We start from the raw sequence: 15,118 nt of genomic DNA on the forward strand, positions 1-15,118 counted from the left end.
GTTTTATTCTCCTCTGCTTTTCAAGAGATCAAAGGGAAAAATGACACCAAAAAACATGGAAAATGAAAAACTCACCCGCTTAACTCTACTCCATTCGAGGTCTCGGAAGTTAAAGCTTCCTCTGCAGCTTCCAAACTCGACTCTGCTTGAATAAGGACCTTCTCTGCACTGACTTTGCTCTTCGATGGCAGACTCACAGTCTTTCGAGTCAGGTGGGTTTCTCTCTTTTTCTCCTTCAGGGGCTCCTGTTGAGGGATTGCTCCGCTGTCGGTCTCCTCCAACTGGTGCGAGGCTGTTTGAAACTCCTCTGAAGTTGTTGCCAAGGAGATGTCGGACTCTGGCAAGCTGCCACTGGATAGCCAACTCTCCGTTGGGGTAGGTGGGGTTTCAAACTGAGTTACCACCTCATCCTCAGGTATTACTGTGACAGGTATGGCCAGCACAGGAGGCGAGTCTACTCTAAAGCCCTCCTCTCCTTGTTTCATTACATCCATCTCTCCCTCCTCCTCCTGCTCCTCCCCCAGGTACGTCTCAACCCAGATGGCTTTATGGAGCTGGATGGGAGAATCCTCTTCGGGTGTTTGCTCTGTCTCAGGCGGAGGGCTCCATGCAGGGCCAGTTTGCTCAGACAGGCCAAAGGAAGGTTTATTGACTCCTGAATGTTCCTTTTGTGAGTCTGGAGCTTTTTTGTCTTGCTGATTAGTAGCGGTATGTGATGTGGATAACTGATGGCTTAAAGTAATTCCTTTTAACACAGTGCTGTGGCCCTTCTCTCCAACTTTCACCATGGTTTTCTTTGATGCTAAGCATATGGAGATTAAGTTAGGAGACTTTGGGCTGTCCACTTTTAAAGAAATTGGGGTTTTAAGTGACATTGGGGTCGTTGGGGTGACAATGATCTCCTCTCTGGAACTCTGGACATTGTTGTCCAAATTAACCTGCAATCTCTTGCTAACTTCTTCCACCACTGAATCTGCAAATCCCAAATCAGAATCAGAGTTTGGGCAAACAGGAGATGAAAAATCTGCACTGGTGGGAGTGATATTCCCAGAATTCTTTTGAACTCCATCTGTGCTGACCCTGGATATAGGGACCTCCTTCACGCTGCTCCTGCCACTGCTGCCGCTGTCTGCGAAAGGGAGATCTGGGTCAACTGCAATCAGAGAGGACACGCTAGGGCCAGAGCTTTGGCTGAGGGAGTCATCCAGCTCAACTTTGGCGGAAGCATCCTGTGATCGTTTATGGGAATCTGTGAGAGGCGTTAATTCATCCTCTAGTTGGGATGTAAAGAAACGGGGAGATACAGGAGATGTTGGCTGGCTTGAATTTGCAGAGCTGTTAGACTGATGCCGACTATTGCTTTTCTTTTTGTTTAAAAAGTTGGCGATTCGACCAAACATGCCTCTTTTTTCTCCCTACGAGGAAGACAAACAAGAAGAAAACACATGAATAAGAAACACGGATGAGAAAAAAATCTGGAAAAGCAAGCACATTAACAAGAATACACACACGTTGATTTGTTTGCGCTCCAGTTTTAAGGTGTAATTAAAAAATATTTATTTAGAAATCATCAAGTTATACAATCTTTTCATCTAATAAATGCAAATATATAATAAGCCAAAAGGAAACTAACCTTATTCGTTTTATAAAAAAATCATGGCCTTTATCTTAAAACACATTTATTAGTGATAGTTTTACTTAAGTTGTACTACATTTATTTCAAAGATCTTGATCTTGTGATTTTCCCAAGGAAATATTGTTTATTTTTTTACTTTAGGATTTTATATTTCTGAAGATTCTAGTTGTAGTTTCTGAATTTCATCTACTTATCTTTTAATCTGTCACTCACCTAATATTAACCAGCAGCACTTATAGAGTCCAGTTTTATCAGTCTGTTGTGGTTTCTGAATGGATCTCTCTTATTGGACACTGGTTATTTTATACACCTTAGAGTACTTTCTAAGAAGTTTACAGTCCAAGTTTAATTTTAAATTTTCTATTTTTTTGTGCTCATAGAAGGGCTAAATTAGTGCAGGCATTATGTTGTGTCATAGTCAAACATCAATCTAAATGACTAACCAGGCAATTATAAATACCTTTCGGGTAAAGATCAAGGGTCACTTCATTACAAATGCTAACTAGTATCAAATGAAGGAAAATGTTTTGATTTAGACACTTTATCAATGTGTGATAATATTAAAGATGCATTTAATCAAACTATTATAGAATTATTAATTATATCAGTAATTCTGTCTACAAAGCATAACTAATTTTTGTGATTTCTTTTATTTTTTAATATTTAAATCTTCAGTTTAATTAAGGTAGATTTGGATATTTATTATTTAATTAAAAAAGGTTGTTTCAATCAAAATATGTATTTTGAATAAAATAAATTATTTTAAGAAAAAAACACAATCTGAAAAAAAGTATTTGAATGTAAAATATAGTTGAGACTCAAAAATTAATTTGAACACTGAATGAACATTTATTTTTATATAAGTGAAGGTATTTTTGCTTGAAGCATCTTTTTAATCTAATTACGGTTGTTTTGTGTTTTGACCATATACTGGGTAGGACATGTATGTCTTTATAATTCAATCACAAAGGAAGTTGTTTCAAATTTTTGAAATAAATTAAGAAAATAGTCACTTTATTGAAAATAAAAATCTTTGCAATCATAGAAAATAAGTTTTTAAATACAAAAGACAAATATTTGAGGCTAAAAAATAGCATTCAAATGCTTTTCTTTGTTTCAATTGAAAGTGTTTTCCTTGATTGAATGAATCTTTTTTGTCTTTGAGGCAAACATTTGGTAAGAAATGCGTGCCTCAATTGTTCAATCCCCCCAAAAAATGCTTCAGTTGAAAAATCTAAATTCTGTTAAAGAAAAAATAACTCCCCCTCCAAAAAAAACCCCCTTCTTTTTATTAAAGCAACCTTTTTTTAATTGAATAATAAAGAAACAAGGGGTGTCGCAGCCTAGTGGTTAGGGCCTTGTGCTTGGAATCCAGAGGGTTTCGCCTACTGCTCCCCAAGGGGATGGGTTAAATGCAGAGAGTGAATTTCGTTGCTCTGTACTTGTGACAGTGTAATCACAATTAAAAGCCGGAAACCCTCCCCCCCAAAAAAATCTTATTTTAGCTATAAATATTATGAAGGACTATCTGTTGAAAAGCCTGCTGAAAGGTTTGTTTGTTGTAGTGTAAAATATATTCAGTCACTGTTTGACTTAAAATGTAATGCTTCAATCAAGCTTGACATTTTTTGTTTGTTTTTTATGGCCCTAGTGGCTCGTTTTTTGGACAGTAGGCTGACAGGAAAGGGGGAATGAGAGAGGGGTAGAGACATGCAGCAAAGGACCACAGGTCAGACTCGAACCCAAGTCAGCTGCGTCGAGGAGTAAAGGGCTGGTTATACTACTCGCAGCAGTGTGTTGCAGTGAGCTTGTCGCAGATATTTTTGATTTATGCCCAATATCGAAGCGTGGTCTGCGCGATGTTAGAGGGACAATCACGAACAAGCTGTGGGTCTAGATAAGGTCAAGGCAGTACATGAGGGACATGGGGGCAAAAAAGAGCCGGGATCCAGGTGGAAAAAGGGTCCCAGCGTTCTCGTGCGCCTCACTCTTCTAGCTGGTCTATCTTCACGAGACGTTTTCCACAATGGTGGTCATACAAACAAACTGAGCCGGTAAGGTACCAAACAGGAAATACGCATAGGGTAGAGCGGATGTAGGTTTAACCATTGAGAGGCCTCCTGTCTGCAGTCACCTACAATTTTGGAGAGGTGCACCAAAGTGTCTGTGGAAGGGGCGGGGGCATATCTGCCTTCACGACGACAAACGCAGACGGCCTGGTTTCTGAGCTTCCACTGCACCACCAAAGCACGCCCAAACCTCCTCCTAACTTTTAAGGATTCTTTCTTCAAACTTCTCTTCAGGCGGTTAATACATTATAGGTTTGCACATGGTATATGGCCTGTGCTTATATAGCGCTTTTTTCAAGTCAGGAGACTTGACTAAAGCTCTTTACACTACATTACACTAAACTAAATTGAAGGATTGACGGTTCAAGCCCCAACTCCGACTTTCAGTGTCGTTGTGTCCTTGGGCAAGACACTTCACCTGCATTGTCTACTGATGGTGGTCAGAGGGCCCGGTGGCGCCAGTGTACGGCAGCTCCGCTTCTGTCAGTGAGCCCCAGGGCAGCTGTGGCTACAATGTAGCTTGATACCATCAGTGTGTGAATGGGTGAATGAATGTAGTGTAAAGCGCTTTGGTCAAGTCTCCTGACTTGAATAAGGGCGCTATATAAGTACATACCATTTACCATTTACCCTCAGTCATTCACACTCACATACTGATGTTGGCAAACTACATTGTAGCCACAGCTGCCCTGGGGCTCACTGACAGAAGCGGGGCTGCCGTACACCGGGCCCTCTGACCACCATCAGTAAGCAATGCGGGGGAAGGGTCTTGACCAAGCACACAACAACACTGAGAGCTGGAGCCGGACCTAGAACCGACAACCCTAGTCGTCCGACGCCACTGCCGCCCAAGTTTCTGACACACTTCTACATCATGATCTGGCCTGATTCCCCCAGCTTAATTGTTTATTTCATTCACCTGCCATTCCCTCCCTGCTGTAATAACATTTATTTCATTGACCTTTTGGCTTCATATTTAGTTCAGTCTGAGCATTCGTGTCCAGATCACTATTTTTTCTCTGTTTCGTCGGTTAGTCAGTTTTTTTTGTTGTTGTTATTTTCACGGTTCCTGTTGGCCAGTGGAAAGAGAGGGTTTTGTGTTTCTGCCTCGTCTCCTGATCGTGTCTTGTTCCTTCCCCGTGGAGTCCTCAGGGTTTTGGCTTAGTACCCAGGGAGGATCAGTTTTATCCCTGTAAGCTTGGCTCCAAGTAGGAGACCCGTTTAAAGTTCCTGCTCAAGTTTTGGTTTCAGCATCCTGTCTCTGTTACCCTCACCACTGAGCCTGCCAGTCTGCATCTGAGCCTGTTCTGCATCTGTGCATGTCCACCTGGTCACGGACTCTGAACCTGCCTGGGAGCTCTGAGGATTCCTGGAAGCCTGGATCCAACTGTTCCTGCTTGATATGTCTTCCCCTGACTTGGATCGGCTTCCTGCAAGCTCTCTGGGGCTGCAGCATTGGGGACATTGTTTGATGCACGCTGCGCGGGTTGGAATCCCATCGGCCCCACGCGCCTCTCATGGACTGGTGACGGTGCCGGGCTGGACTATCAGACCAGGTAAGTGACTCACACAATCACCTTCTGTCAGATGATCGTGGTTACTTACCTGTGTTTCTCTCCTAAACCAGAGTGTCTGTGATTGGGCGGTGCCCTGCCCCCCTTCCTGCAATCGCCGTGAGCCACAGCCCCGCTCTCCCCTTCTGTTTCTGTTTGTTTTATTTTAATAAACGTTTTGAACTTTCCTACTAGCTGTCTCACCTTGAATACTGGGGTCCATCTGTCCCATCTCATGACATTCTAGTTATATTTCCTTTAATATCCTTCAAAACATCAAAATGCTTCTTTAAAAATGACTGTATGTGGCTTACACTCCTTGAGGATTTGACGACTGTATACTGAACAACTATTACGTCTGCAGTTTCCCCATGATTATGTAAGGTAGAACATAAAAGTCATGTATTCAATAAACATATTTATCACTCTCATGTAGCATTCACACATTTAGAATGTTGAGGTTTCGTAGGCTGTAAGCCACAAGTATCATGACTTGCAAGATAGCTTTGAGTGTAATGAATTTATATAATACACAAGTTTCAGTTTTCTGACTGAATTACTAAGATGAGTCCAACATATTTGCACCACATAAAAAAAAACAAACAGACTTGCATAGTAAAAATCAGCTAACGTTAAAAAATCTGCTCTGCTATTTTCTAAGTAAATAAGACATGTACGGACGGGAGACGTGGATCACCAAAGGAGAACAACTGACACCAGCACCCAAAACAAGAACCCAGTACCTGATCAGTTTGACTTCCTGGATTCAGAGATTTCTTTTGCAGCTGAGAGTAAAGGGCAATCACATTCCCTCAGATAATGAACCAACCTGTACTTATAAGCAGGCTGTCTCCTATCTGCTGCCTTGACTATTAACGACAAATCTGGATGAATCCTATAGTTTAGCTATGACATACAGTTAAACAGCCCACTAACAGGATGAATCCAAACAGTTCAGGGATAACTGGGAATGTATTAATTATGAAAAGCTCCCCATATTTTCTATGGACAAACATTAAATAGAGTCAATCAGTTGATGAGTTGTTCAGCTTATTAGAGAAATTAACTCGACCTTCAACACGTAATCAAATCTTTGATACTTTACCTCCAGATTGATTCCCAACTATTCCCAAATCCACAGCGTGGAAGCTGAACAAAAGCCGCCTGGACGAAGTATCCGGTCCACCTTAAGCTCTTTTAATTATTACCTTTAGCTCCTGCAATGAATAGCTGCTACTGTTTTGTTAGTCCTTCTTGGGTTAGCATTCAGCTTTTATTTAACTACAGCTAAAAGAAATGTTGGGTAGGTAGAGAGAGAGCGTGCCCTATCTGTGTGCATAATGCTCCACTTCCTCATCTGTCAGACCGAGCTCTGCTTTATGTGCTGATGTCAGACTGTAATAAGGAACAAATGCCAAACAATGACTCTAAGTCATAAAACTATCACCCAAAAACAAGTATAAAGTTAAAGGAGACTTTTGTCTAATTATGTGAACTTGGTGAAGAAAACATTTGAATGTAAATCTGACAGATTCCTGAAATGTAATACACACAACCATAGATAGGGTAGTTCTTTCTAAACACTCCCATGAAAACAAATAGAACGGAGGACTGGTTAGACTGGTTTAGGTATATTGGAAAAAAAAAAACACTTGTAGGCACATTGAGATCCTATACAGTTATGTGGACCTTATTTTAAAAAGTATAGTTACACTGTTTATACAACATAATATGTGACCACATAGACTGATAATAGAGACAGGCTGACAGTGGAGGAACGTTAAAGGTCCAAAAGTACCATAGTTTGATTATTTAAAAATAGAATTGCATTATTACTTAAACCATCAATAATATTCAGATACATAGATATTTGCTAAAATACATAATAAATTATTATGTTGATTTTTAATGTTTTTGTGTTTGTTTGTACAAACTTGTATATAATTACCGGTATTGGATTGGATTAAAACCTTTTTTATTGGTAAATAAATGCTTTTTTAACTATGTAAAATGTAACTATGTAACTATGCTTAAATTAGTGATGCACTTCTATGATATATATATACTCTTACAGTCCTGAGCTGCATCACCATCAGTATCATATGATCGAACAAATACCACATGACTGCTCCTCCTCCTGATGTAAATGCAGAAACTGAATGGAAATAAACACTGATTTTTAATATCAGCCTGATTTTGTTTATCGGACCAATACAGATATGTTTCAAAATAAACAACATCAATATAATTCCAAATATGTCTTCCATGCATAATTAAAATTAATAATAAACATTAAAACAATCAATCCAATCATGCATGAAATTATTGCCTATTTCCATCTTAGTATTTATCATTTCATATTTTTCTGTTTTCTTTGGGCTGTAGAGATCCTGTACATCCTTACATCCTTCCATGTACCATTTTAAACAATCTTTCTTTTTAATTTCTTATTCCTCTTATGACATTCAAACTGAATTCAAACTAAGCAATGACATTTATTTATAATGTAAAACTCTGACCTCTGATCTCCTTAATAACAAGTTATATATTCCTTTTGCATTCAAATGATTATGAATTATTTATGTATCTATTTATCCAATGTATCAATTATTCTATTCATTTCAGTTTTATTTCATTTAATTTAATCTTTTTTTATTGCTATTTGTATTTTTGACTGAATTACTAAGTTAAGCTTTTTTAAGATCTAATTTATGGAGATGTTGCTATAGTTTTTAAAATCTATAACAAAACTCAGAGTAGCTAATATTATGCAACATATACATCCAAAACAACCAGACTCGGGTAGTAAAAACAACTCCTATTGCGAAATCTGCTATGGTATTGTCAAAGCAAATAAAACATGTTTGGATGAGAAACGTAGACCACAAAAGGAGAAAAACAGAAATAACACAAAACAACAACAATTTAGCTCTTGATATTTGGACTTCCTGGATTCTCACATTTACTTTGTAGTTTTATATCTATTTAAGTTGACAACTTAAAAAAAGGTTAGTCCTTAGAACCAATTCCTAACCCTTGAAGCTAAATAATCTACACAGTAAAGTTTCTATGATAAGGAAAGATTGGTTGAATTGAAACTGAAACTAAAGGGGAGTCATATTCCCACAGGTGATAAAAAGATATGTGCTTATTAGCAGATATCTGCTGCTCTGATAATAAATAAGCCATCAGGATAGTTCAGAAGGGTCAATAAATAGTTCAGATTAGGGCTGGGGCATTAATTTATTTTATTCTTTAATTAATTTTTTATGTTTATTAGGATTAACTATATATATATATATATTTTTTTTTTTGGGGGGGGGGGAAATCTGGATTATTATTTTTTTTCACCAAACCACTCCTCAGGCTTACATTGCAGAGAATAACAAATCTTATCATTTTTTTGATCTCAGGCATGTGCTGATAAAATACCTGGCTGTGTAGAACCACTGACTGCAAACATTATTTTACAAGCATCTTTTACAGCTTGTATTTCATTGACCTTTTTAATTGAGCTCACCTGCTAGAGCTGATGACTGAAATAAAACCTGGCTTTTGAAAGCCATATTTCCATCATTTCTTTGAAAGTAATGTTGTCAATATTATTATGAAACTAAAGTAAAAAAAAACAATGATTCAGATTATGTAGGAAAACATTTTGGATTAGATATTTAAGCCATTGTTCCCACCAAATGTTTAAATATAAATTATATAGTAAAACAGGCTATGAAGCGTGAATCTAAACTGCTAAGGGATAATTATAAGATCCTTTGTTTAGACAATTCATGACTGTCTCCATTCATCACCATAATGCCTCCTAGTTTCTAATTGATCCTCTTTGACTAATACTGACCAATCTGATTTAGGGGCTGTAAACAGAGCTATTTTTTCTGGTAACTTCAGTGACAGATTATTTGAAATTTAAAAAAATGCAAAAAACAAAAAAACAACAGAAGCAAATGTTTTTCCATAGAAAACAGAATCCAAATTTAAAATATAAATGCTAGTCTTCATACTCACATGGATTAATGTGTATAGAGCAATGTAACATATATTTTCCAGTTTTTTTTTGGTGCTGAATGAAGGCAGATATTATGCTTAATGGCAGTAAATACATCTGAATGAATAATTATACAAGCATAAAGTTCTTTATAAAGGTCTAAATAGTCATTAAATCAGAAAACACCAACTGAAGGCAAAAGAATAAGGCAAAAATATTTATAATAAAAGAGGCAATAAGTGAGTAATAATATCAAGCAGCTCTTTAACAAATAGGAATATTATGAAAACATTTATCAATTTCAGTAATTCAGGTTAGAAAATGAAATATTATTTAATAAAATTATGCAATAATTAAGCATTTATTTTTTATGATTTTTTGGTTTTATCAAGTTTGGTTGCAATAATAACCAAAACTATCTTTTTGAACGGCTGTCTTTTATCTAAGCCCTTTGGTTTCATTTGCAGTCCGTGATAAAAACATTTTCAAACTATGAAATTGGTGGTTTAATAAAAGAGCCTTTTGAAATTTGTATCTTTTAAAACAAAAAAACTAAATAGTTTTGCTGTCTAAGTGACCTCAATGTGCTTCAAATCCAGATTTTATTTGCACAGATCTGCAGACTCCAACTATGAGCCAAAAACATTTTTTTGCAATAAGAATTTCTCTACAAGGAATTTTCAAGTTCCAAGCTCAGTAAGCCAAATCCTCCTTTTTGCACAATTTGCTCAGATGTTAAACTTTACCTAACTGATCTTTTAAAATAATGAAACCCACCTTGAGTTTGGAGGGAGACATGGGGCTTGTCGGCTGGTTCATATCTAGGTTGATCACAGAGGACTGCTCAGAATGAGGGTCCCAGTCCGATCCTGGCCGGAAACTGCACTCTGTGGAAACGCTCATCTGGTCGTAGCTCCTGGTGGAGGAAGGCAGGAAGCAGGCAGAGAAAGGGAGGGGGCGGGGAACAGAGGATGTTATGTCACTTGCTTTTGTTTCTCCTCTCAGTGCTCATATTTATGTTTTTACCATGAAGTATGTGATTGATTTGTTGTGTCAGGGTTTATTTTTTCTTTTGCAACATGCACAGGGTAAAGTGTTCTGTTAAACAAGCAGCCGGACTGCGGGCCATCCCCAGAAGCTAATAAGAGTCAAAAACAGCCCCAGCTTAGTGTTCATGTGCTGACAGCTCTAACTGCGTTGTTTCCCTAACACCCCAGTGTAAACTTGACGACACACATACAGCTGAGGCAGAAGAGGGGCAACTCACTCCATTACTGAAAAATTAGAACCCTGCAGAGGATTGTTGTACATTTGTGAGGTACTAGGAGGTACTTCTGCTTTTACTATGACTTTTTTTTTTTTTTTTTTTTGCTTTGCAGCTAGAAAGCTGTGGCTTTGCAGATTGCCCAACTTAAACCACAGCAGTAAGTTCAGCTTATTTTAACATTAAAAAGCAGGATTTTGCATATTTTATAACCCTCAACTGTCAGCAGAAGAAATGCAACATTAATGAGACTACCTGTGATCTGATCTTTCTGACAAAATAAAATTATGTCCCCATGATGCAACTAGTTTTTAATGCCATATGGCACATATATAATACTGAACATGTACTTTTGCAAAGCAGTTTTAGAAATATCATATACAGCAAGATATCCATGATATACATCTTTGCAATACTGCTTTTCTCCACAAGGTGGCAGAGGATAAAAGCTTTTTGAAACAAACACTCCTGACAACCTATAACAATACATATCTATGTTTCAATGGAGAACTCAAACATATCAAATAAACAGTTAAACTATAAAATGTATCTTGGCAGTTTCTCAGCATAAATAGAACCCAGTTAAAATAAAGTTTTTATATATCAGGAGTATTTTTTAGGGATTTCTGTCTACATGGAGATGATTTAAGAATTGGAGAATTAAAATATATTTTCAGTTATTGTTTCATTACTCTCCTTAAACTTTATAATTATTTTCTATGGCTTTATCACACATATTCCAACAAATACAAAAGCATTTGTGGATGAATTTTACAAATGTAAAAATGTTAGGCTACCTTTATGGTGTACTTATTGGCCACCTGATGCTTTTTGAAGCATTCCTTCTCTTAAGTGTCTTTTGTCCATTTTTGGCCTGTTCTAGTAGCAGCATATGTGATAGAAGACCTGACGTTTTTATCAAATGATTATTTCATGTGTTTTTATTCATATAACTTTAGTTCATAAAGGTTACAATCAAGTAATTACTTTCAAACATTACAGTTATCAAGAATACTTCAGGAGAGAATACAAACTGTGCAGGACCTTTTTATTTAAAATAAGACATTGGGTAAGGAGGAGTGGTGATATAAGTCTGCAGGAAGGTTACACAAAAAAAAAAAAAAAACAAGAGGTACAACATGCTGATTCTCTTTCATTCCTCTGTGATTGCACACACCTTCTATTTTCTAATCCAGTGATTTTACTAATCAGAGCGGGTTCTTTGATATTAGTCACCCCAACTGTAAGATATTCTAAAGTCATCGGACAAAATATACAGGTTGTTATTGTAAAGACCTAACTCAATATGAAAAAGTTTATTACATTCTACATTACATTATTTTGCTCCTCAAAACATGTCCAGATTACTATCTTATCCGATTGCACTTCCATGCATTAGAACTTTAAATTTCCTATGGTTCTTGAAGGTGACTCATCAGTCTCTAGTAAAGCAAGTAGAAGCTAGTCAATTCTAATCAAATGCGGTCGTGAGAGACTGAAAATTGCGCCAGTCTGGTCGTGCTCATACACGACTGTCACCGTGCTTCAGGTGATACAGTCCTGTTGTCCATGCCTTCAGCGCAAGGTCTGATTTAGCTGCCGGTTCTAATGTGATCTCTCTCACGGCTTCACTGCTGCCGTGGATGGATATGCCCTGCAGATATGCAGCTCCAACTTCTAGTGACTTATGTCCTAATTAAGTAAATATTTGCTTTCATAAAAAGACATGTGAAGGGAGCATGCACAGAGTTGCAAATGAGCATAACAGCAGGTTAAACCTATTAGCCTGCTTGCTCTCATGACTATGTACAACATAGGTTTATCAACTAAATGTCGTGAATATGCAAAAATTAAAAAAAATCTTACCAATTGAAATGTATTTTATCAAACCTGAAACAGATTGTAGGTGCAGCTGCTGCATCTATATTTGGCATAGATGAAAATCAGGTGGAAACACATGTGAAACTGTCTGCAGTATTTTTGAAACAAAAAAAAAATAATAATCTGCTGCATCACTGAATACTTTTATATCTGGATTTGTCTTTACAGTGCAACAGTGGTGTCTTCCACAGTTCAACTGCTGGATTCATCTGATAATTTCCAGGCCATTGGATTGCCGTACTGCTTGCATAAGGCATTGCATACCATGAGTCAAAGTTACCTATTAAAAAGGAGCAATATCTTGTACCCAGTCTGTCTGTTGAAAGCTGAAATCATTAGAAAAGCACTCGGAGTGCAGACCTCTGCCGAGTAGTTAATTTCCCCTGACATATTGAGATTTCCACCTAAAGTTAATACCATCTTCCAGATGGTGATCTGAATCGTGACCAAAAGTCAATCAGTTGTTGTCAGTCACGGTGTGCACCTTCTCTGAATATTTCAGCAAATTCCATCCATAACTTTTCTAGCTACTTTGAAAACAGACAAACCGATGCAGATGAAAACATGACTTCCTCTGCAAAGGAGTTAAGATGTATAGCAAACTGCAGCACTGATGAATAAGTTTTTCTCATTTTAAATTATTTCGGTGAATCATATGAAAAATACAACAGTTTACTATGAATCTGCGGCAGATATTTCTAATCAGTGAAGTGTCTTTTCAGAAATTAACTAACTCATAAATGAAAGCGGAAACAAATGATCACAAAGAGGCACACACATCAACGGGCTAGGAAGGAGAAATAAGGATCCACAACAAAAACAGTGAACAGACATATAAATAAATATAATAATAAAGGAAAAAGACAGCAAGAACTGAAAAAAGGCCAGACAAAAAAGAAAAGACGAATAAATGAACACACATATAAGACTAATGGACAAATCAACAAAAGCAACAGACAAAAAAACTGCAGAATGAACAGTCTGAATAAATAAAACAACAGATGAATGCTAGGACAGACGGACAGCAAATAAACGACTGAATAAGTAAATATATGAATGAACGGAACAGTGGAAAAATAAAAACAAAAACCAATCAAGTAATTGAATAAACTGCCAACTTTGTTCTAAAAAAACCTCATAAATAATAACAATGTCAAATTTTGTACTGTTTTCCACTTTATTAAGTCATTAGGAACCCTGTGTAAAAAGTTTTATTTATCATTCCCCAAAATTCAGAAGATAACTGATTTTAAGAGAAGTGAGTTTGTTGATTTTTCACTCAAAAGTATTTTTCTCTTTCCTTTTAAATTTTAATAAAACCAAAGATCCTAGACATTTGGCTAATGCAAAATTTTGAACTCCATTTTGTTTGAGAATGTGCATAAAAAAATAGACCTCACCACACTATTTTGGTATAGTTCTGATCAATCATCTTGAATTAAAACTGGATCAATACATCCACATGTTTGCAGAAGGGATTTAATAAGACTGGAGTATTGTTCTTATAAGAAAGGATCTGAAAGCTAATTTCAATATGTAGTACAACCTCCAAAGGAGTGTGAAGGCAACTGACAAACTGAGAAATGTTCACTGACTGCTGAAAAAGCAGTCAATACTTTCCAGCAACTTCTGACCCCACCTTAGTCCACAGGCTTTGCTTTTAAGCCGTGGAAGAACTCTGCATGTATCTGAAGCTGAAAGCCGGACGTCTCTGTTAAAACAAAGCTTCCCTGTCAGGAGTTAATGTGACCTCCTCTTGTTTCTGTACAGAAGCTCCTGAAAATAACCTCCAGCATTTTCCTGCTGAAGGATGAGTTGTCTGAAATCTGTCAACCTCAGACTATCAGGCTGCAGGCACAGGCCGGCTCCAACACGCCTAAACCTCCTAAGTTTCATACAAAGCTCCACTGTTTCAGGGGATTTCTAATGAAGTATGTTATCACCACAAAAAAGAAAGGAAACTTATGGGGGTTTTTTTCACACATATATCTTCTATGGATTAGTGGTAATCCAAGTAGTGTTGACGAAGAGTTATGTAGCAATGTAAGCTCAGCGAACAACAAATGCTATTAGGTTTATAACAACTATATTTTGCTTTTCATACAAAATATATAAACAAATGAGAAAAGAAATACAGTAATGGCTTCACAAATTTTGCATTTTGCATTCAGTGGAAAATTGTTTCATCAAGCTCAGGCTATTCTAAACCCTTATATTTTCTAGGAGTTCAAAGTCCAAGAGGATCCAATTACCAATAAATGGTCCACCGATCGCCACCTGGTGGTTGAGTTGGATAGGCTGGAAGGGGAGGAGGCCCGGATGGACTCAGCAGGCCCAAGTGAGTAGTAAGGGTCTGATGGGAACGTCTGGCCCTCAGTCAGGGACACATTCAACTCTCAGCATGGTTTTCATTCCAGATGTGGAAAAATGGAATAGCTCTATATCCTCTGCAGAGAGTGCAAAGGTTAATGGAAGTTTACCCAACTGGTCCACATGATCGACCTAGAGAAAGGCTTCAACTGTGTCCTTAGTGGTACCCTGTGGGGTGTGCTCCAAGAGTATGGAGTCAGTGGCCCTTTACTAGGGGCCATCTTATCTCTGCCCATGCAAAGCAGAAGTCTGGTCCGCAATGCCAGAATTAAGTCTGACTTATTTCTAGTGCATGTTGGAGTCCTGCATGGCTGCCCTGTGTCACCAGTCTTAATCATAATTTTC

General features: G+C 37.5%; 1 protein-coding gene across 2 annotated transcripts in view; it reads right to left on the minus strand.

Moving 5' to 3' along the window:
* crybg1a (crystallin beta-gamma domain containing 1a) overlaps window positions 1-15,118 on the minus strand; it is a 64,706-nt gene that overhangs the window by 27,158 nt on the left and 22,430 nt on the right. The window contains exons 2-3 of one of the 2 annotated variants that reach the window (XM_038292737.1): window positions 10,036-10,174; window positions 76-1,415 (exon numbers count right to left, since the gene is read on the minus strand). In XM_038292737.1, the coding sequence (XP_038148665.1) occupies window positions 76-1,415; window positions 10,036-10,174 (1,479 nt within the window). Of the gene's footprint in view, window positions 1-75; window positions 1,416-6,363; window positions 6,593-10,035; window positions 10,175-15,118 lie in introns of those variants that run through there. The other variant, XM_038292736.1, reaches the window with a different exon arrangement.

This window comes from Cyprinodon tularosa, unplaced genomic scaffold (assembly GCF_016077235.1).
Source record: "Cyprinodon tularosa strain WSP-4 unplaced genomic scaffold, ASM1607723v1 ctg316, whole genome shotgun sequence".
NCBI lineage: Eukaryota > Metazoa > Chordata > Actinopteri > Cyprinodontiformes > Cyprinodontidae > Cyprinodon > Cyprinodon tularosa.